The sequence below is a fragment of the Barbus barbus genome, assembly GCF_936440315.1.
Source record: "Barbus barbus genome assembly, chromosome: 34".
Lineage (NCBI taxonomy): Eukaryota > Metazoa > Chordata > Actinopteri > Cypriniformes > Cyprinidae > Barbus > Barbus barbus.
The window spans coordinates 7,661,116-7,685,937 of NC_136762.1; the positions used below are offsets into that span (position 1 = coordinate 7,661,116).

At 36.7% G+C, this 24,822-nt stretch overlaps 1 protein-coding gene across 2 annotated transcripts; it reads left to right on the forward strand.

The window, feature by feature from the left end:
• Window positions 1–13,843: 13,843 nt before the first annotated feature.
• LOC306853780 (myelin-associated glycoprotein-like) lies at window positions 13,844–20,401 on the forward strand (the record flags this gene model as incomplete). Of its 2 annotated transcripts, XM_079391427.1 has the most annotated exons (10): window positions 13,844–13,892; window positions 14,066–14,434; window positions 15,043–15,339; window positions 15,437–15,694; window positions 15,935–16,195; window positions 17,357–17,665; window positions 17,750–17,849; window positions 18,870–18,972; window positions 19,872–19,925; window positions 20,240–20,401. In XM_079391427.1, 10 exons carry the CDS (start codon window positions 13,844–13,846, stop codon window positions 20,399–20,401), a joined length of 1,962 nt encoding a protein of 653 aa, XP_079247553.1. The 2 variants fall into 2 exon arrangements, with proteins under 2 accessions (XP_079247553.1, XP_079247554.1); XM_079391428.1 differs by lacking the exon at window positions 19,872–19,925.
• Window positions 20,402–24,822: the final 4,421 nt, after the last annotated feature.

The following is a 24,822-nucleotide window of genomic DNA, read 5'->3' on the forward strand; positions in this document are numbered from 1 at the left end:
TTGGTGGCCTGCCAAAATCACAGCAGAGAGGTAGCCATCAAAGCTTTTCATCCATCTGGTGTCTTAAAGCAGCCATTCCTTCAGATAGACAGGAAGTTAGGTGAGAGCAACTTTAGAAACAGCATCAGCAAAAGGGCAGCTGAACCCCACAGTTCAGACAGCTGTTTAAAAACAGATCTATTTGCACTTAGGTGGTCTTGTTAAAACATCCGAGTAATAAATGGTTTTCTCTAACAATTACATTGCAGGGTTGAGTGTAGCTCTACATGAGAAGCATATTCAAATCAACATGGACTTGAGGTATGTGAAGATATTTAGGCCAGGATGAATCATAAAATGATTGTTCTTCCAGTTTCTCTTTGAAGTACAGTAACGTTTGTAGTGATTCAGTTTGCTGCAGTGGTGTTTTTCTGTTTGTAGAGTCGAGGCATTACTAATCAGGGTGCTAATGTGAAACCACAATAACAATCATGTGTCAGCATGTGCCACCAGATAGAGAGGGGTGGCAGAGAGAGAGAGAGAAAGGCAGGGTGGGAGGGTTTGTGATTCAATAGGAAAAGAGACTGGCATTGCTCTTGAGTTATCGGCATTCTGTCAGCTTGTTTACACTGAAGACCGTCTGATAAGGTAAGTCTGATCTTTTTAAGACTGCAACCATAAATGATATGCCAAGCGCACATATATGAGATCAAGAAATGTTAGAATATTTATTTGATGACTTTTTTTTTTTTTTTACCATTTCATTTTTATGAAATATTTTAGTGCTTTATTTAATTATATTATTTTTAATTAACTATTTAAATGTTTGATTGTATTTATATAATAATAATGATAAACCTCTATTCCTTATTACTTTATTTAACTTTATTAAATCTGTTATTTTTAACTTTTTTTTTTACGCAAGAGCTGCTCAGTTGTTTGGTTATTCTTGGATTGCAGTACTGTATATCAGAGCATGAGATGTAATGGCACTGTGGACACGGTACAGAGAAGGAATGACGTTTATTCTCACAATAATTATGTATATAAACCAGAGAAATGCAATGAAATCTAATGTTTTTGGTCATACAACTAGAGTCAGTGCCTAAAATGATTTAATATCTGAAGTAGGATTATAATGTTTGCCAGTTTCTCTCTTGGCTACCTGCCAATGAATCAAACCCCACTGTGGATGAATGTCCAATAGTCTCTGGAGATGTGAAGTGTGCTGTCATCTGGCATTTGCACTTGTCCAAGTGCACAATATTAACTGTATGACACATTACTCTCAGTGCCAGCTGCCTCATTTACAATTTCTAGCATGTTTGTGCAGTTTAGTTCAATACAATTAATGAAAAAGTATCTCATCCTTTATAAAAGTAATTGTACTCTTAAACCACACTAACAATGTCATGTAGTGCACTGTAGTAGATTTAAACCACATGGTGTTTACTTTAAAGAAATACAGCATAAAACACATGCTTTTAGCAACATGTTTGTTAGAGTTTTAAAAGATGATATTAAAGATCTTACTATTTGTGCTGTTAACCTGTGTGAACCTCATACATCCACTGAAAATGGGACCTCTTGGCTAAAATTGACTCAGAAAAGATATTTCTGTCAGCATTAATGCATATTTACTATCTCACTATCTCTTTCAATGTGGCTTAAGTGCCCAAATACATTTTGAGGTCACTAGGCTTATTCGTAATAAGCATTATGAAAAATGTTGTAAAATGCATCTGATTCTATTGATTTTAGGCCAGTCTTGTTTTTCAAGTCACTGTTTTCCCTGTATAAAGTTGTTTAAACAAGCTTTGAAGCAATGGAGATTATGATAATCTAGTAGTTACTCGATGGAATATATAGTCAATATTTCCTGCTGTGATTTTTCTTTGTTGATTTGAGTAAAAAAAATATTCCATTGAAACAGGCATCAGTGATGGTATGATAGTGTCTTTATCCGCCATCCTCGTCTTTGTCGGCCCGTTGTTTTAGGCGTCTAATTCTCACCCTGTTTCAGACAGGAGTCATTAATTACCGTCAGAGTCACCCTGTTCCATGACTCCTCATGTCCCATTCTCCTCTACCTTTCCATTGTGTAACAAACCATCTATACTGTCTGTCTCCCCAAAGACAATAGGAGGACAATGGATCCTTTTTTCCCCCCAGTGCTGAGCGCCCTCACCTCATATCTACAGCAGGGCAAGAGCTCAAGCCTCCAGGCACGCTGACCTCATGGCTCGAACCAGAGGCCTGCTGTGGGATTGTGTGTGTGTGTGTGGTATAGTGACTGGTATAGTGTAATGTAATCATAGATGCAGCAGTAATGGGGAAAAGCCTGACTCATGTGGGTGTAAGAAGACCCTGTTTGGGAGGTTGGGGCAGTGGGATGTATTTTGTGTGGATTTGTCAACAGAGTATTCCAGTTGTGTTATAATTATTTTTTTTATTTAGATAATCGAGTGTTGTAATTGAAGACTGGCCTGTTTTATATATTTATATATATATATATATAATATATATATATACTGTGTGTGTGTGTGTATATGTGTGTATATATATATATATATATATATATATATATATACACACACATACATATACACAAATATATATATATATATATATATATATATATATATATAGTGCCCTCCATAAGTACTGGAACAGTAAAGACAAAATTGCTCTGTTGGCTGTGGAGTCAAGACATTTGCAAATATGATTAAAATATGAATATGAGACAAAACTACAGAATGTCACATTTTATTATTAGCCGTTTCAACACATACATGTTTTACCAAATAAAAAGAACAACACTTTTAGAGTTCATCCCACTCATTGATATGAGCATAAGTATTGGCACAGTTGAACATAAGGCAGATATAAAAGATTAAAAGCTATTATTTAGTTGCAGATCCCTTGCACACAATCACAGCAGTGAGTCTGTGACCCATAGACATCACCAGACTCTTGGTCTCATCCTTTGAAATGCTTTTCCCAGCCTTTAATGAAGTCAATTCTAATTGTTGCTTGTTTTGGGGAGTTTCTGCCTTTACTCTCCTCTCCAGCTGGAGAAATTCATGTTCAATCAGATTTAAATCTGGAGATTGACTTGGGCAATCTAAGACTTTCCATTTCTTTGTCCTTATAAATTCCTTGACTGAACTGGCAGGGTGTTTTGGGTCATTGTCCTGATGCAATATGAAGCACTTCCCAATGAATCTGGTGGCATGTTCTTGAATATTGGTAGGCAAGATGGTTTTGTACCCTTCCAAATTCATTTTGCTACTGTCATCATACATTAAATAATCAGTAAAGTTGAGAGGGCCTGTTCCAGAGACAGCCATACATGCCCATGCCAGAACACCACCTCTACCATGCTTTACAGATGAGGCTCATCGGTCCATAAACACAGTTCCAAAACTCTTCTGGCTCACCTTTGTGCTTTTTTGCTAACTCTAATCTTGCCTTTCTATTTTTGGTGCTGGTCAGAGGTTTGCATCTTGCTGTGTAGCATCTGTAATTCTGTGTCAAAGTCTCCTGAGGACAGTAGATTGTCAGAGCATCACCCCAGCTTTCTGGACGTTGTTGGTGATTTTACAGACACGTCTTTTAGGTTTCATTTTCACAGCTTTTATGATTTGTCTGTCATCAACTACTGTTGTTTTCTCAGCCGATCAGGTCATTGTTTGTTGCTGGTGGTTTCCAAACTCTTGATTTCTCCATGCCCTTTGCTTTTGCTAGCGCTCTAACTGACTTCCTCTCTTCTTTTAGCATCCAAATTGCTTGCTTTTCTCTCAAAGTCAGCTCCCTCGTCTTCATTCTGGTTTGTGTGTCATCATCAAATGCAAGATTCAGAATACAGAAATAATGGATATAACTGATACGACACATTCCCTGCTTTTAATATCTGAAGAATTAATGCAACAGGACACAGCTGATCACTTAGAAAGACCTGTGAGGCAACTTTTCCAATACTTATGCTCACATCAGATAGAGGGATAAAACTCTAAAAGTGCTGAACTTCTTAGCTAGTAAACATCTGTGTTGAATCACCCAATAATAAAATGTGACATTCTGCAGTTTTGTCTCATATTCATCTTTTAATCATATTATGTCTTGTCTTGACTCCACAGCCAACAGAGCAATTTTGTCTTTACTGCTCCAATACTTTTGGAGGGCACTGTATATACATTATATATATGTGTATGTTAGTAACCAAACCGTTTTGGATCCCATTGACTTCCATAGTACCACAAAAGAAAGAAATGTATAAAAATTTGAAAGGACATGAGAATGAGAAAATGATGACAGAAATTTCATCTTTGGGTAAACTGTCCTTTTAACCTCAAGTATTTTACAGTCTGTGCCTCCTGTACATTAGTGCTTGATTATGACTGTAGCATCCACGAGAATGGCAGTGAAATGGGAAGCGTGAATGGGTGATTGTTGTGATTTTTAAGACAATTAGCTGTGCGCATCGACTTCCCTGTGTTGTGCGGTGTCAGGCTCCAGCCTGGCCGTTCTGTTCTCTCCCCGGGACGGCCTAAACAATAGCCACTATGTACAGAAGCACAAGGGGCAGGAGTGTGTGTGTGGTGTTTGTCGAGGCTCTGGAGCATTTACGTCTGTACTGATGTACTTATTTCTCTGTTGTAACTGGAATAACTGAACACAATGCTGTTTACTAAATTACTTTAAGCTTGGAATTGACAACTCAACAGGGTTGTGTATTTTAGTTAGTGCTTAGTGGCCCCTCAGTTGTGTTTGAGTTTCTGTTAAGTTAGATGTTACTTCAATTACATATTTATGGTGAAGTGCAGTGGTTAGTTTTCTAGCATTGTAGTAGCTTCTAAAAATTGAGATTCCTGTTAGAACCAAAAAGTTTGTGGACGCCAGATTCAATTTTCTCTTTCTTTTGAAAAACCATCTATGCACTGGTGCTTTCAAGATCTTAGCCAGTATGTTGATTAGAAGAACTTAAAATGCGATCTCAAGAACATTCAAAGAACTATCTTTAAAGGTTCTCTGAAGGCCCCACTTTTTGTTAGGAGCCATTTATTCCTTGTATGGTGTTTTAAAGATGGAATGTTCTTGCGGTTACATTTAAAAGTTCTTTAAAATGTTTTCAAGGTTTATTAGAGCTTTTAAATATTCTTAAGATCAACATATTGGTTTCTGGGTTCTCTTTTCCAAAAAAAAAAAAAAAAATCAAGTTTCCGAAAGGGGTTTTTAGCTGCAATGCCATAGAAGAACCATTTTGGGTTCCCTAAAAATTATTTCAGTAAACAGTTCTTAAAAAGATCAATTTTTTTTTAGTGTGAAGAACATGTTAATAGTCTGAACCCTTTGTGCAGTGGAAGTATTCCATGGATGTTAAAGGTTCCTCATTGAACCATAAATGTCAATCAAGAACCTAAACTATGATAAAGTCATGATCTTCTATAACATTAGGCTTATCAGTTAAACACTCTTAAAAATAAAGATACAGTCTATCATAAAGATGCAGTGATGCCATAGAAGAACCAATTTTATATCCCAAAGAACCTTTGTTTTTTTTATGTGAAGAACCATTTGTGGAATGGAGAGGTTCATGGATGTTGAGGGTTCTTCATGAAACCATGGATGCCAATAAAGAACCTTTATTTTAATAGCTCTTTGATTAACAATGTGTTTCAAAGAACCACTTTCTGTCACAGGAACACTCTCCAAGCAGCGCTCCAATGTAAATGCTTGCATTCCTCTCATGTCATCCATTGTAAATGATGCATGCTAGAGTGTGGGGGCATCTTCATTCTCAGTTGCATTGACCTATGCTATGAACGCTGCCACATCCATGTGCTCTCAGCCAGGAGGAACAGTGCAGTTCATTGTAGGTTGAGCAGAGTGGGTGTCCGTTTATGAATTGCCTGAGTGGCTGGAACAATGCTCCCCGCTCTGAGCCTCTGACATTTTCATATAGAACGGAGGAGAGAAACAAACCCCCACCCCGTCCAGCCTGCCCTGCCTGGAGCTTGGTACAGAAGGTAGCAAGAGGGGCCTCCATCCCATCCGTATGCGTGCGTGTCATTGTGAGTGTTTGTCATGCTACGCTTTTTCTCTGCTGATTAATGCTTCATTTGAGCCGAGAAGGTCTGGAACCTTTTGACTGGTGAGTCTAATTGCATTTTAGACCGTTTTAGGTGATTTTGTTTCGTTATCAATTATGATAAATGTTACTGTATGGGTTTTTGGGGTATTTCAAATGTGTTTTGCTGCACAGATAAGTTATATAAGAGTATATTGGATATAAATAACGAAAATAGAGAAGTAAATCAAGGCTGATTGTGGCTGTGTATGTACTGCTGTGTATGTACTCAGAATAATTCAAAGATTGTCATGAGAAGAACATAGAAATGTGATGTAAATTGAGAGCTGCTCAGGTACAGAAGGGGAGGGAATGATGGTTCAGTCATGCATGGTTATGTGTCATCCTGTGCCAACATTTTCCTGCCAAACACCTCAATCACTCACTTGAACGACGTAGTACGGCTTCATCACATCCCACTTTAGGTTAGCAGCAGAGTGGCGTGATGTTGGATCTGTTCTGGATTACTCATAAACATACTTTGCTATGGAACAACAGCTTTTGTTTATATTCATTGGTGCTGAAAATTTTAACAGAGTTGAATTTTGGTTCATTTTGAAGTTGTTATCAGGGTTGTTGCATTTATATGGTGTAATGTATAGAGCAGGGGTTTTGGAACATTTTGATGCCAAAGATGCCCGAAATGATGAAATAATGACAATGTCAAGCTCATGATGCTCCCATTGCATGTTAATAAAAAAGCCTATTGTATTGTTTCTCGCTCCATAACCAAGGAAAAACTTTATTAATCTATTTTATAGAATCTTAAATGCTCTCTATCTTCTAGATGCTTCTAGAGATTCTCTGGGTTGAAATATATTTTTAGATTTTTTGTAAATGAAGTGTTACAATGCTGCATGACATGCATGTAAAATTTGGCACTGGGAATCAAAAACTGAGGAGTAACTTCAGTGGATTAGCATGGATTCTCCCCAAAGAGAGTGGGACGGCCTAGCCTGCTAAATTGGACCTGGGCCTCTGTCTTCACGGTCTGAATTGTGGACAGGAAGCAGCTATGTGGTGAAGGTAGACTACTGAGACTGCCATCTGCCCCTATGGCTGTAGAATATTTATCTAGAAAGCACAATTGTTACAGTATGTTCATATATACAAGTGTAGATCTTCTATCACATTCAGTTTTATTTACTTTAATCATTTTTATTATATATATTTTTTTTACTTATTTCATGTAATAGAAAATTAAAAATGTCATTATTTTATTATTATTTATTTTTACTTTTACATTTAATCATTTAGCAGATTATTAATTATTATTATTAATTATTTTTATTGTAGATATACAATATATAATCTAAAATATATACAAATTATTTAATATATAAAACTATACTATACACACACAGATAATATACATAGATATACATTTATAAATTAAAAATATTTTTTTATTCAAAAAATGTGTGTGTGTGTGTATATATATAGTCACACTGTATGTGTGTGTGTGTTTGTATGTTGACTACCGTATTTATATATAAATATATATACAAATAACATTTGTAGCTTGTGATTGAACAGACTGGTAAATAAATGTGTGTGTGTGTGTGTGTGTACAGGCACACACACACACACACACACAAATATGTATTAATAAATAAATAAAAATATAAAAAATTATAATGTCAATTATAATATATATACAAACATATATATATATATATATATATATATATATATATATATATATATACACACATATATGTGTGTGTATTTGTATCTTTGTGTACAGTATGTATAAACACACACATAACATTCAAAAATATAAAAAACAAACAATAAAAATATGCATTTCATAAACTTCAATAGAGAGTCTTCCCATTTTTTTATTTTGTGGACGGCAGCACTTCTGACTGATTTATGTATATATATATATATATATATATATATATATATATATATATATAACCTAATAACGCAACAGGATATTGTTGCAAGCAGTGGACATTTTGACAATTGTGTTTGTATGTTGACTACCGTATTTATATATAAATATATATACAAATAACATTTGTAGCTTGTGATTGAACAGACTGGTAAATAAATGTGTGTGTGTGTGTGTACAGGCACACACACACACACACACACAAATATGTATTAATAAATAAATAAAAATATAAAAAATTATAATGTCAATTATAATATATATACAAACATATATATATATATATATATATATATATATATATATATATATATATATATACACACATATATGTGTGTGTATTTGTATCTTTGTGTACAGTATGTATAAACACACACATAACATTCAAAAATATAAAAAACAAACAATAAAAATATGCATTTCATAAACTTCAATAGAGAGTCTTCCCATTTTTTTATTTTGTGGACGGCAGCACTTCTGACTGATTTATGTATATATATATATATATATATATATATATATATATATATATAAACCTAATAACGCAACAGGATATTGTTGCAAGCAGTGGACATTTTGACAATTAGCATCCCCCGTCCTGGCAGCGTTCTTGTGGTCCTGGCTGTGGGTGGGCTGCTTCATGAAATTTTACACACATCCGAATCTGAGTGACGTTTACAATCTGACTCATCGATGGATTGCTTCATACTTTAGTCATTTATGCATTATTGCCTTGCTAATCTACGAGCTGTGTGAACTCTGTTCTGAGGTTTGATGACATGTGGGCTTTATTAATTATCCTAGAGTTGTTACTCCATACTGAAATGATCTCCTGGTGATGAAACTGATAGTTTTATCTTAGTATGTTGTGTGTTTTGACTCACAGGCATTTGTAATCCCTCCCACCGAAATTATGCAAACTACTGAGAATATACCCTACTAAGTGTACATTCATAAACATGAATATTCTCTTATACAGCAAACAGTGTGGGAGGGCCAGCAGTCGTGTTTTGACCACCATCTGCTCCTCTGGTAAATTTAGAGGGTGCCCAGGCTTATGGACGCAGGGCGCGTCGCAGGCTGACAGCAAAGCATGCTGTGAACAGACCTGTTCTGAAGAGATCTATAGCGCAAGATGTACATTTATACAGTGCCGGAAAAAGACTTGAGTGATGTTTAAAGCTGCAGTCAGTCATTTTATTTTCCTTCATTTAAAATGCATCAGTTAATTACTCTTAATTATGTTTATTACCTCAATTATACATAAACAAGTGCAGAAAATCTTTAAAATCATGTTTTAAATGATTGGATAAAGACTCCAATAAATATCCTATCAGTGGTGCAGTAAAAATTTTCATATTTGACATAGAGTGGGTTGCCTCATGGGGGCAGCCATTTAAGATCACATGACCTGATGGATATTACTTACTTACGCTTCTGTAACCGGTCTGATTTGGACACTTTTGGTTGAGAAGTAAACAATCAGCGAATTGTATAATATAATTTGAATATTATTATTGTTATTAAATACATTACAATGGTAATATATTGCTTCAATGATTTGTTTAATTTTTATGATTTAAATGATTAAACATTTATATTATTATTTTAATAATAATAATTATTATTATTATTATTTAAATATTTTTTTTATTTTACATTAGAATAGTAATATTTTTTTATTGATTTGTTTTATTTTTTATAATTAAATCATTTTTAAATAAATAAATACATAATAATAATAATAATAATATAGTAGTAGTAGTAGTAATGTGTTGTTATATAGTCATACTAAATGGTGAAAAATACCAAAAAAAAATATTTTCTTTTTTTATAGTTGTCTTTAGCTGCACTGGCCAATAGCTGTTTCCAACACCCACTTATCTTTTAAGCAGACCATTTGTAGTACGAGACAGTACACCATGGTTCCAATACCACATGGTTTGGGATAAACAAACTGCTGTTTAATATTAGACAGATTTCACTACACAAACAAACTTTTCATTGAGAGAGGGATGCAGTAGCATAGAAAGGTCATTTAGCAGCTTTACTGATGTAAGGCACACATTGCAATTTAAGTGTGTTGGCAATGTGCTATGCTATTCATGTGTGTGTGTGTGTGTGTGTGTGTTAATGGGAAGGTGACGCTTTACAGTGTGTGTTGTGGCGTGTGTGTGTGGGGTGCTGTGGCATGTCGTACGTCTTGATGTTACACAGGCTCACTGTTGTGCATTCGTTCCACACGTCCCTCTTTATCAACTATGGGAGTCCCTGTGGCAACTGTCCATTATATAGAGTATTTTGATTTAGAGTAAATAATATTGATATACAAAATATTGCTAAAAACTTAAAAGAAAATAAAATGGCCAAAAAAATCCCAAAGACATCCACTGTTTTTTTTTTTTTTTTTTACATTTTTTTAACAAATCTCTCATGCTCCACAAGCCTGCATTTATTTAATCAAGTAAAAACTGTAAAAAATTGAATTGAAATATTATTAAAATTTAAAATATTTTATATTTGAATATAATTTAAAATGTAATTTATTTCTGTGATGGCAAAGCTGAATTTTCAGCATCATTACCCAGTCTTCCGTGCCACATTTCAGAAAGCATTATATTATGCTGATTTGGATGCTCAAAACACATTTCTATTTGTTGAAAACAATTATGCCCCCATATATTTTTTGAAGAAGTACAAAGAAGTATAAGTTTTTGTTTGTTTTGTAACATTATTAATGTTTTTACTGGTCATTTTTGGTCGATTGATGTGTCCTTGCTGAACAAAAGAGTGACTGAATGTTGCTAAAACGCTACATTTGATGAAAGTTTACAGACTTACATTTTTTTTCATTTGGAATAACATGCAGTGATAAATCATTCACAATAAGACAAGGAATGTGCATTAAGAAATAAATAGGGTTCATTATGTTTTCATGTAGAGTGAACCACAATGGCGAAAAAATTATATATATTTCACAGATTTAGCTCACAAGGTGAGTCATGCGAAGATGAATTCCAGTCGATTTACGAGATATAGCCTACATGGAGCTCAAAACCAGTCCAAACTCATTCACAACGGTATCATCTGACCCCTAGCAGATATATACCTAAAAACCACGAGGAACAGTGTTACAGGCTGGAATGAGAGGGTTTGACCAGGGTAGAAAGGAGAGATGTCATGGAGAGGAATGTACGATGTGGGCTAGAGAAGAAGAATGCACCGAGGGAAATGTCTGCATATTCAAGGCTGCCCACGGCACACATTTGCCCAGTTTATAGCTAAAAGTCTCCATCCTCTCCTCTCCCTATCTGTCTATCTCCGTCTCCCTCCCTCTTTGTCTTTTTCCCCCATTCCCGCACCTCTGAGGAAGGAGGAAGAACAGGAGGACTTTGAAGAACCAGAACCAGGAGCCGAGAGACCAGTCCTTCCCCTTCAGAAGAGCCCAAGAGTGGAATCTGGATCTGGTATGAGGCAAGTGTCCTGGATGGTTCAAGGCTTGTTTGTGGGGCATGAATGGTCTGTTTGTTTGGCTTGGGAATTGCTTCATCCTTTTTAACGCGTGCTGCCAGGGGTTTCAGTTCCAAGCAACAGCAGTTTGCTGCCTCTTAAATCTTGTGTGATGGGCATATAAATTAGTTCTGTTTTTCTGGAACAGCTGGTGTCATTATAATTATTCAGTTATGATTAACAAGAATAAAAAGGCTGCTTGGGATGTTTGTTTAATGAGCGATTTCCGGAAGGCTTCAATTGTTGCAATATGCACTGTAAAATATTGCCAGGATTAATAGCATTCAACAGTCATTATAAGAAAATACTGTGGTTTTATTTGAGTGTGTGTGAAATATTTCTGAAAAAAAGAATCTATATTTATATGTGACTATATTTATATATACAAAAAGACAATATATTTTACATACAGAAAATGAAGCCTGGTTGTGAGAGCATTTTTATTGCAGATTATTGTTTTACCGTATTTGTTTCTGTCATAACAAAAAATCATATTGCATTAGATAATAATTTTTAGTAAGTAGTTGTTTTTGTTTTAAATCACCATTATGGTGACTAGTCTTGAACATTATTCAGGCCTATTATGAATTCATTTACTTTTAATGAACTGGTTGCATTTTGGTAAATAAAAAAAAGAGTTATTTACAAGAATAGTTCAGCCAAAATATGAATATTTTTTCATAATTTACCCTCATGCTGTTCCATTTGACTTTATTTTTTTCTGTGAAAACAAATTTGCAATGAAAGTCAATGGGGTCCAAAACATTGCATTGATTTTATTTATTTATTTTTAACATGAGGGTGTGAAAATGATAACGGAATGTATTTCTATGGTGACATAAATCTGGTCATAGCTTGATGTGGACTTGTATTGTGTGGTACATTGCAGTAATAGTAGTCCTACGGAAATAATATATTTTATTCATAAGAAATAAGAAGCAGACTGTTTGCCACCACATAGAATTATTATTTGATTAAAGTAAACTGCTACCTGTATCTAGAAATACACTGTAAATTTAAACTAGAGCTGTGTGGGGCACTTTTCGACAATCTTTACTGTTTTGTATATTAAGACCTGAAAGTGTACCTATAAAAGCTTGATGTAACAGTCCTCTGTCATCTCATGAAGTTCATTGGTTCAATAACTGCGTCAAACACGTGAGCTATCAGGGGAATCTTTCTAATATAATAATCTTTGAGATTTCAAGAACAATCCATTTTTCAGCCACCATCTGTAGTCCCCGTCTGCTCTGAAGTCTTCAGGAGATGCCCGTGCGTGTTTGTGAAGCACACACACCACTGACGAGCGCGTGAATAAAGTTAACAGAGGCAGCTGGGTGACGCTGTGTGAGCGTGGATGAATGTGCTTTGGATGATGTGTCATATCATGAACAGTGCTTTCTGTATGCGCGCCAAACACGCAAGGGTTGACGTCGTACACTCATAATGAGCAATTCTCCTCTCCCACACACTGCGGCCCTGTACGGCGTGCGTGAGTCTGTCAGAGAAAGTGTGTCTGTGTGGGTTAAGAGAGCTAATGTTGCTTCTTCATACTGATGTCATTTCTTTGTTGTTGTTTTAAGACACATCAGAAGAGAAGCTGAGTTGATGTGCTGTGAGAGAACGCCCCCTTGTTTGTGAGGGAAGAACAGCAGCGGCTTGTTTACCATTGGAGAGGGAATTAAAGTTGGTTAAGCACACTCTGCCAGGAGTTCAAGGTATTGCCTAAAACAAATACAAACAGGCCCGGTTTCACAGACAGGTCTTAGACTAAGCCAGGATTAGGCCATAGTTTAATGAGGACATTTAAGTAGTTTTTACTGGTGTGCATCTAAAGACAAAACAAAGGCACTGATATATTTTAAGATCAGTCAGGGCAAGTTTCTTTCAGTTGAAACACCTCAGACTTAAATTTTAGTCTAGGACTAGGCTTAAGCCTTGTTTGTGAAACCGGGGGATATACATTTTAGAAGTGTCCAAAACTGTTAGATAATTCATAGTATATATGAGAAGCAGCATAAGACATTTATCAAAAGATATAGATATAAAATACAGGATTTAGGTGAATCAGAAACATGTCCAGGTCACTTTTGACCATAAAATAAAATAAAAAGAATGAAAAATTATGTTCTGCTTAAACAGTTGTTGTACTATTGTTGTTGTTGTTTTTTATTCCCATTATTGGAATTCTGCACATTTCAACCTCTCCCCATCTCTTAAGAAAATAACAAGCACAATTGTGTTAGTAGAGTCTGTTTGTCTCGCTGATGATGCATGTGCTGGTTTTGTAACAGAGGTCTATGGTCCAGAGTTAAACTGAGACCATGAAGGGCTTGGAGCTGCTGCTGTTGCCTCTGCTGCTTATTCTGAAAGGTAACAACTTCTTCTAAATCAAACTTGCTGTTTCTATGGTTTCTTTGGTTAAAGCTGCTAAAGATACCATGGTACATGTTCAAAAACATGATATCACTATAGTACACTTCCAAGAGACATGGTGTTATTTTATTAACTAAATTTCCTGCACTTTTCTCGCTTTCTCTGAAAAGATGTAAGTGCCCAGTGGAATGTATGGATGCCGAGAGATATTTCAGCCATGACAAACTCCTGTGTGGTTATACCCTGTTCATTCACATACCCCTCCGGCATCAGGCCTTACAGAGGGGTCCATGGGATCTGGTATTTCGGCCACCCCTACCCCCAGCTTTTCCCCCCAGTGGTGTATAAGTCACGCACAGATATTGTTCATGAAAGTTACAAGGGACGGAGCAAGCTCCTCGGTGACTTAACACAAAAAAACTGTACTCTGCTGATAAATAATGTTGGCGTAGAACATTCTGGAAGGTATTACTTCAGAGCAGACCTAGGTGGCGCAAATATCTACACTTATCCTGACTTCACAAAACTACAGGTGTTGGGTAAGGCCATTTTTTAATTATTCGTTTTTGATGTGTCTCCAAGTAATAATATTTAAAATCTTAAAAAAAACTGCAAACAAAAATGAAACCGTTGTCATCATTTACTTACCCTCACGTTATTCTAAAACTGTATGATAGTCTTTCATCTGTGGAACTTAAAAGAAGAAAAATGTTCAGAATATAATTTTGTGTTCCACAGAAGAAAGAAATTCAGAAAGGTTTAGAACGACATGAGGGTGAGTAAATGACTAAATAGTTCTTTGCAGTGTGGTTACTAAAACATTGTTGGTCTAGCATATGAAGTCAACATGAAACACATTTGGTCTAGCATTTGAAGTCAACATTTCAACCACAATCAATTTACTTTCATAGTTAAGATGTATTTCTGGATCAAACCGCATATTTAATATGTAGGGCGGGACTTTGGATTGTGGAAAGGTGTTCTGTAGAAGAATGGAGCCAGACCTGAATGCAAATTTGTTAAAGCAATGAATAAATAGCTATTTTGCTTGATGAAAAATGCACATTAAAACCAAAACCGCATATTAAAATGTAAAAATGGTCTGTTTTGACTTAATATTGACTTTAAATATCTCTTCCTCTTCTAGATCAGCCCAACATTGATGTTCCAGAGGAGATTGTTAGTGACCAAAGCCTGGACTTGACCTGTTATGTCCCAGACAATTGTCCAGACATGAGTCCACAGATCCACTGGATGTACACAGACTACCTGCCCGACCCTGTTTTCACCCCTGACAATGTTGAGGACAGCAACACCGCAGTACTGTCTAGCACCCTCACCTTCACACCCAAACCCATGCACAATGGCCAGCTGCTGGGCTGCCGGGTTCATTACGAAAACACCACCTTTTTTTATGAACGCCTCATTTCACTGGACGTCAAGTGTGAGTTCCACCAAATCACTATTTTATAACTGCATATTAATCATAGAGATAATATGTACTGACTTGTTGTATGACTTGTATGTACTCTTATCTGTAGTCGGCCCTCGAACTGTGTGGGTAAATGTGTCTCAAGAGGTAATGGAGGGAAGCTCGGTGGTCCTGCACTGTGATGTGGACAGTAATCCAGCCCCCACAATAACCTGGTATTTTGGAGAAAAAGAGCTGATGTCAGAAGTTGCCTCAAACTCTTCGCTGCCTCTGGACAACCTGACCCCAGAGGAGGAAGGTGTCTATACCTGCGTTGGTGACAATGGCTACGGCAGCATGAACACATCCATGTATCTGGCAGTAAATTGTAAGTAAAAGTTCATGCACTCTTGTGTATTGCAATATAAACCGTTTAACACTACTGTAAGCAATTCTTTAGGGAATGGGGGTGTTTTTGGAAGCAGCCATTGGATATTGTTTTTGCATTTTTTGATTCAGTGTTGTGCAAATATGTTGTATGGCAGCATAAGCGATATGGTAGAATTCCATTATCCATCTGAACATTCTGCATTTCCACATTCTTCTTGATTTCCTGTCAAACTGGAAGATCCACCCCGGGAGCCATGGATGAATGCATCTCTAACGTTGTTGGAAGGATCGTCAGTTTCTCTACAGTGCATCAGCAAAGGAAACCCAATGCCCACGTTGACCTGGCTGAAGGATGGGGAACTGGTGGGCACCATCACAGCAGAGGAGGGATCTGTGCTTGAGCTGCCCAAGATCACACCGCAGGCCCACGGAATCTACCGCTGTCTAGCTGAGAATGAACACGGACGGGCCAGCAACTCACTTAACATTACGGTAGAATGTAAGTCACTGGAAAAGACTGATCAGTTGAGATACTGAGCCAGTAGATTGTGATTATGCTTAGGGACAGTAAATGAAGACATTTTCTCCAAAGAAAAGTTGGTTTTGGCTTGTGTTCAACCTGTGTGAAGCCTTAAAGGGATAGTTCACCCACAAATTAAAATTTTGTCATTAATTACTCACCCTCATGCCATTCCAAAACTTCAAAACCTTTTACACACAAATTAAGATATTTTATGAAATCCAAGAGCTTTCTGACGCTGCATAGACAGCAGCGCAACTACCACATTCAAGGTCCAGAAAGGTAGTAAGGACATTGATATAATAGTCCATGTGATATCTGTGGTTCAACTTTAATTTTATAAAACTACGAAAATACTTTTTGTGTGCAAAGAAAATAAAAATAATGACTTCATTCAGCACCACAGGCATGCGTCATTTTACTCTCGTGAACGCATGTAAACGGACTGACACAGAAGAGAAGAAACTGTTGAATGAAGTTGTTATTTTTGTTTTCTTCATGCACAAAAACTATTCTTGTAGCTTCATAAAATTAAGGTTGAACCACAGATGTCACTTTTTAACATTTTTTTTTTAACGATGTCCTTACTACCTTTCTGGGCCTTGAACATAGTAGTACCCTTGCTGTCTATGCAGGGTCAGAAAGCTCTCAGCTTTTTCTTCATCAAAAAATATCTTAATTTGTGTTCTGATGATAAATGAATGTTTTATGGGTTTGGAACGACATTAATTACAATTACTGAGTAATTAATGACAGAATTTTCATTTTTGGGTGAACTATCCCTTTAAGTTGGCAAGATGAGCACAGATCACATGTGTCAAACTCCACTGTCCTTGCAGGGTGTAGCTCCAACCAGCTCCAAAACACCTGCCTGGAAGTTTCTAGTAATCCTGAAGACCTTGATTAGCTGGTTTAGGTGTGTTTAATTATGTTTGGCAGCAAACTCTGCAGGACAGTGGCCCTCCAGGAACTGTAGTACTCAAGTCTGGACAAGTCCAGACTGGGACTCAAGTCCAAGTCCAGGTCGAGTTCAAATGCTCCTCAAAAAATAGTTTGAGTTTCTTGCAACAGACTTGAGATGTAGTAGTGTGAAAATATTGATAGATATGCCTTTTGAATATTTCTGCTCAATTTTCCCAGTTGCCCCCGTCCTCCTTGACGACTCTAAGTGCACTATAGTCCGTGAGGGCGTTCAGTGTGTGTGCATTGCATCGGGAAACCCTGAGCCTGTGATTGAATTCTACCTGCCTGACCTCAACATCACCATCAACGACTCCAACAGCCTGTTTAACTACCGCACATACTCAGATGGGTACACGTCCACAGGCATCATCAAGCTCCAGGACAAGGGTGAAAGGGGGAACAATGGTGATACTGCTGTCCATGTTCACTGCAGCATCAGCAACATGTACGGCTCCGAGAACATCCGCTTGGAACTGCAGCAGGAGAGTAAGTAGACCTTCTTTCAAACCACATGTGCAACTGTTAATGCGATTTTGATGTATCATCAGTGAACTCTACACACTCTTTCAGAAAAGTTCATGATGGCCGTCATAGTGGGGACTATCGGAGGTGTGGCAGTCATCGCCTTCATCATTGCAGCTGTGAGATACGTGGGTCAGAATAATAAAAAGTGAGTATCCTTCACCAGAAAGACTGGGAGAAGAACATTTAGGTGGAGTTTGTGGGTTGGGACTGGGGTTTGTAGGTATCAAAACACCCAAGCCTAGTCATCCATGTTCAGTTTTGTTTTGGATTTTTTTTTTTTGGCATTTGGTTTTCAAGCCATAACCCACTCACAGATGATCCAATTTGATTGCTTGGTAAACATGCCACATTGTGCATGAAACTGCAGACTAACAAATCTATTGCAGGTTCAATTGCCCCATGCCATTGCTTTTCAGCCTCAAAACCACTGAGCTCTGCAGCAAACACCCTGCTCCTTTCTCATTTTGCAAGAAAAAATAAAACGTCCCATTGAAAATAAAAACAAAACACTGCCAAACTTGACACTGTGGCACAATGCCAGTTTTATTTAAGGGGTTGCAATGATCCCCTTGTGTTAAAATGGATGCCCAGGCTTAAAGGAATAGTTGGCCTAAAAATTTCAATTCTGTCTTTTACTCACCATAAGGTTTTCGTTCTTCTGAAGGAACACAAGCAAAAATATTTTGCTGAATGTCCAAGCAGTTCTTTTCCATACAATGTAAAAGAACAAGGTCTTTCAACCACTGAAAGAGAAAAAAATATATTACATAAAAATGCTCACAAAAAAAAAAGTAAATTAAAAATACTTCACAAAAATATTCATTGGTTTTTGCATGTCTTGTGACCAATAATCATTCAAATCAGTTCAAGCATATCATTTTTTGAAGGTCGACCCCAGTCTCCATTCATTGGATGGAAAAGAGCAGCTTAGACTCAAAAGAATTGCATGGAATAGAGCAGCTAAGACATTCTACAAAATGTCTTGGTTTGTGTTCCACGGAAGAAAGTCAGTCATACAGGTTTGCAATGTCATGAGGATGAGTAAAAAAATGACAGAAGTTTGATTTTTGGATCAACTATCCCTTTAAAGTGTTGCCGCAAGCCAGTTAGTTCACAGCATGGTTGAGTGTGAGACAGAGTCTGATTCTCTGACTCCACCCCCCAGAGAGAATGGTAACCCTGGGCAGGACGTGGGATCTAAAGTGGAGAATCCCTCAATGTTCTACAGCGCAGTCAAGAAGGACAAACAGAGTCTCAGGAAAAAAGTGGTGAGATATTACAATAATGAATAAATCACCTACACAGTATATACAGTACTTGCACACACAGTGATAATGCAAAATAAAAAATATATGCACACCATATAATAAAATAATCAACATTCTGTGGTCTTTTTCATGCATATTTGTGGCAAATTATATTATATACTGGCTCTTCTCTAGTTGTAATTAGCTTTCCACACTTAGCCTTAGTATTAAAACAATCAGGAACCACATATGAAAAATAATTGCTCATATATATAATTTTTAGAAAATGATTCAAAGAGGGAAACATTGCCGTTCACAGACCTGAAAAAGTCATCTGCTATGATCAGAATGGTATGCTAGCTCGCTGTTCACTTAATATTGCACAATATACACTTAATGCTACTATTTTTTTTTAAATAGTAAGTGCAAGAAGAGGCACTATTTCACAACTTAACAAACAGTAGTTTGCTACATTGTTGTGACATTTGCATGCTGGAAATATCCAATTATCATCAAATTCTGATTCTTCATCAAATTTTGTCGATAAATGTCTTGGAAGTCCAATCAAAAATTTAATTAATAAAGAGATGGCTGAAAACCTCCACTTTAATAATTACACTAGTAATGGAAGGCTAAGTGAAACGTTTTGCATTGTAGGATACAGTGTCCTCTTTTGTATATGCAAATTTTGGCAGTATATGTATTAAATGTATTACAGTAGGTCATCTGCATAGTCTATGGCAAAACAAATTGCATATGTTTTTTTGAATATAGCTACTGTCACAAAGCCAAGTGTGGATGGTACGTCACAGCTGAGAGTTCCAGTGTAGGCCTATGCTTAGAGCATTTCCTGACCTCAATTCTCTCCTCTTTCATTGCTTTCTATGCATTCTCTGTCTCTTTTTCTTCCCCTAACATAGCTTAAGACTGAGCTCCTGGGCTCAAAGTTTAACTCCATCCTAGAGGAAGGCACGGTAAGGCTGAAATTTAAGATGAGCATGTAAATGAATGGGTGGAGGTGAAATAAACTAGCATTAGACAACAATAAAAGCAAAATATTTTGAGAAAAAAATTCAGTTACTACAAAAATAATTTAGATTTATTTCTGTTTTAACAATGCTGTTCACTGCTGCCTGGAAGCTAATAGTTCATGCGCTGGCTACCTCATTCTGTTTAGCGGCTAATTGCTAACAGTGCTTTTTGAGTACTTTTATTTCGACATGACCAACGTTTTCCTGCTCTGCCTCCAAATATTATGCTTAAATATTTTCCTAAATAATTTTTACAGGGAGACGACAGTGATTACCAATCTGTTGGCCCGATGGCAGGCATGGAGAGGCAAGAGCTGAATTACGCCGCCCTAGAGTTTCTCCATGGACGACACCGGGAGGGAGGCTTCAGGAGGGCTGATGGTGACGGCAGCGACTACACTGAAATTAAGGCCAAATGAACCGCGATTCTTCCCTGATGCCTTGGCCAAACGGGACACGGTGGCCACTAGCGCCCAATAATTCCACAAATTTTCTATTTCACCCATATTAAATGTGGCCTTTTCAGGGGACAACTGTCTTGAACAGTTAGCGGACAATGAGTCTGAGGTTGTTTTAGATTGCATTCTCTTATGTCTCCAAGGTTCTGGGAATGATATGTTCCTATATCAGTAAAAGATACTTACAATAGAGTTTCTTTATATATTTACTAAAGTTTTTGGTTATTTATACCCATTCTTGACTGCAACCATACCAGATATTTTGTCTCTCAATCAGATATGAGAGGTTTTAGTAATCTCCTGGTTTATAAGACAACACTTTCCAAAAGGAAGGGTCTTTTTCCCAATTGTTACAGTAGGGCTTATAGTTTGAAGCACGCTTACGGGAAATGGTATGGTTTGCAGGTGAGTCTCAGTCACTAGTGGTCCTTCTCACTGTGTCCGCTGTAAGTCGAAGCATCAGGGAACGAGGTGCAATGTGCGCCTTGACATAATGTATAAGCACTATCCCAAATCTGTGTTTGTCTGGGAGGACTAATACTCTCTTCAATACAGCGGTTGTTTTCTGAGTGTACCAGTCTACATGCACATTTCAATATTCATCCACTGATACTTTTATGAGATACCCAGAAGTGATTGTTAAAGGAATAGTTCACCCTAAAAAAAAATGAAAATTCAGCAAACTCACCCTCATTTTGTTCCAACTGCATGTTGCAAGAATCTTCATTTAGTTCTTTTATTACAATAGCTCAGTGACCACAACTAAGTATAAAAACAGACCAAAAACATAATAAAAGTACCATGAAAAACTTGTATTCTATATTCCAAGAGTTCTAAAGCCATCGTTGACATCAGTAATGGCAAAACATAATGTGATGCATTTTAATTCCAGACTCAAAATTGTAATATTGTATATATATATAATATTGAGTCGTATGGACTACTTTTGTGGTGTTGTTATGTTTTTGTTCTTTTTAGTGTTGATTTGTTCCATATGGGTTTGGAAGAAAATGAGGGTGAGTAAATAACACAATTTTCAGTTTTGGGTGACATCGTTATCGTTGGCTTAAAGAGACAGTTCACGCAAAAATGGAAACAAATTGTCATCATTTACCCTGTAGTTCCAAAAATGCATGGTTTTCTTCCTTCTGTGGAACATAAAAGAAAACATTTTGAACAGTGTTGGTAAACAAACAGTTGCTGGTAGCCATTGACTTCCATAGCACAGAAAAAACACTATGGAAGTCAATGGCTACCGTTAACTAAAATATATTTTATTATGTTCAGCAGAAGAAAGAAACTCATACAGGTTTGGAACAACGTGAGGGTGAGTAAATAATGACAAAATGATCATTTTTGTGCAAACTGTTCCTTTAAATTTATACTATTTTTTTTTATTTTAATTTATACTGTATCTTCATTTATTTGTATTTGTACATGAAAACAGGCCAGTAACTGGATTCAAAACTGGTTTATTGAATGGTTGCTGGATTTTGTTTGTCCCAATGACTTTATACCCTTTTATTCAGACATATATTTGTTTTAAATATGTTCCAAATACATTGAGGCGCAAAATCACCCTGATAATAATTCAGCCGTAGTATATGATAATGCCTGATGGTCATCCCTGCCCCGGTACACATTGCAATCCAATATGTTTAAGCTGATTTCATAGAAACAGAAAGTCGTATTAAATAATGGATTGTTGTTGTAAAACTGAATAAGAAATAACCACTGTTTGGAACATATAGGAGGGTATCACTTTACCTAAGGTGCTTGAAATAAATGTAATGTTTTATGTAATCATGTAATCCTCTGGTAAGGTTGTGTCGATAGATGTTTGTTAGATGGTCAGTATATGCGATTAGCCCTTGAAATGCAATTTGACTAACAGATTAATGAGTCCTTATGATATTAAATTAATTGCATCTTACATTTATCAAGCATTCAAGGCACCTTGGTAGGATACCAACGTATGTAAATACTCTGCATGATATATAGTTCTGTGTTGTGAACCTTTGACCACACAACAAGAACATACATTGTGCAACAATGGTGTATATTTTGCAGGAAGTCACACAAAAAATGACATTATATGTGCAATTAGTAACACAGACGGTCCATGTTTGAAGATATATACAGATATTTATTTGTAAGCAAACAGATTCGGGGGCGCATTTGTAGGTCAAACCTAATTTTTCACTTTGAGTGTTGTAAAGAATATTTGTATGTATCTGACTGTGTGATGGCAATAATAATGAACAAAGTAATGTTGTTTCCTTATTGACATAATAATGCAGAACAGAAAACCTCCAATCGTTATTTAAATAATAATTTACATGATGTTCTTTGCTTGCTTTCTTTTTGTTTAATAAAAGTCTCCAGCCTCAAAGTATGCCAGTCTTCTTTAAAAGTGAAACGACAAATAAAGTAAACATAATGATAAACAGGTTAATTCGCTTTATTTGTACGTTCTTGAAGAAACTGCTTTTCCAGAATATTTATTGGAATAAAAAAATAATACGTGTGCATTATAATGCAAGTTGATAGATCCCTCAAAATTAAAGGGTTAGTTCAACCAAAAATGAAAATTAGCCCATGATTTACTCACCCTCAAGGCATCCTAGGTCTATATGACTTTCTTATTTTAGACGAATCCAATCGAAGTTACTTTCAAAATTGTCCTGGCTCTTCCAAGCTTTGTAACGGCAGTGGGTAGGTGTTTTCGTTTAACAGTCCAAAAAGAAGTCCAATAAAAGCGCTTCAATCCATAACAAACAGTGCCACAAAATGGCCTCCTGTAGCGAAAAGAAGCGTTTTTGTAATAAAATATCCATAATACATTAGAAGCAGTTTTCTCTAACTTCCGCTAACTGTTGTATGCAAAAGCCTTTCTGGGCAGATGACGTAGGAGTATGTGTAGCGCATGCACTGGTGAGATAAACTAGTCTAGTGACAGGAGCAAAGGAAGCAAAGATTCCTTACTTTAGTCTCCTCTTGGCTTATATCGAAAACCTCCGCAATTTTTCTTTAGTAATCCTCGTTTTGTATATCTAATTTGTGACCAGCGTTTTGTATTGCTCTCTCCTCCGCGCTTCGTGTTTGTCACTTCTTACCGGCTCATGCGCTATGCATACGTCTTATGTCATCCATCCAGGACTGCTTGTGTGTACGACAGTTAGCGGAAGTTAGAGAAAACTGTTTCTAATGTTTTAAATATGGATATTTTTCTTACCAAAAACACATCTGTTCGCTACAGGAGGCCTTTATTCACCTCCCAGAGACATGTGTGGCACTGTTTATTATGGATGGATGTGCTTTATTGGACTTCTTTTGGACTGTTGAACAAAAAAACCCACCTGCTGCCATTATAAAGCTTGAAAGAGCCAGGACCAGTGGTGGTCAATAACGAAGTAAAACTTCTTCGTTACTGTACTTAAGTAAATTTTTCAAGTATCTGTACTTTACTGGAGTAGTTTTATTTTGAGTAACTTTTACTTTTACTTCACTAAGTTACATTCCAAAGCATAAGATCGTACTTTTTACTTCACTACATTTCATAAAACATATCGTTACTCCTTATCTTTTCAATGATTATAATATTATAATATTCTTTTCAATGAACCAATTTTTCAGTGAAATTGGTTCGCAAATCGCAACAAACGATTCATTCACGATCCGATTGCAGCTGTTCTCGAGTCGCAACTCACTGATTCAAATGATCCGTTTAGAGCGAGTCTCCAGTGAACTCAACTCACTCATTCAAATGATCCGTTTAGAACGAGTCTCCAGTGAACTCAACTCACTGATTCAAATGATCCGTTTAGAGCGAGTCTCCAGTGAACTCAACTCACTGATTCAAATGATCCGTTTAGAGCGAGTCTCCAGTGAACTGAACTCACTGATTCAAATGATCCGTTTAGAGCGAGTCTCCAGTGAACTCAACTCACTGATTCAAATGATCCGTTTAGAGCGAGTCTCCAGTGAACTCAACTCACTGATTCAAATGATCCGTTTAGAGCGAGTCTCCAGTGAACTCAACTCACTGATTCAAATGATCCGTTTAGAGCGAGTCTCCAGTGAACTCAACTCACTCATTCAAATGATCCGTTTAGAACGAGTCTCCAGTGAACTCAACTCACTGATTCAAATGATCCGTTTAGAGCGAGTCTCCAGTGAACTCAACTCACTGATTCAAATGATCCGTTTAGAGCGAGTCTCCAGTGAACTGAACTCACTGATTCAAATGATCCGTTTAGAGCGAGTCTCCAGTGAACTCAACTCACTGATTCAAATGATCCGTTTAGAGCGAGTCTCCAGTGAACTCAACTCACTGATTCAAATGATCCGTTTAGAGCGAGTCTCCAGTGAACTCAACTCAC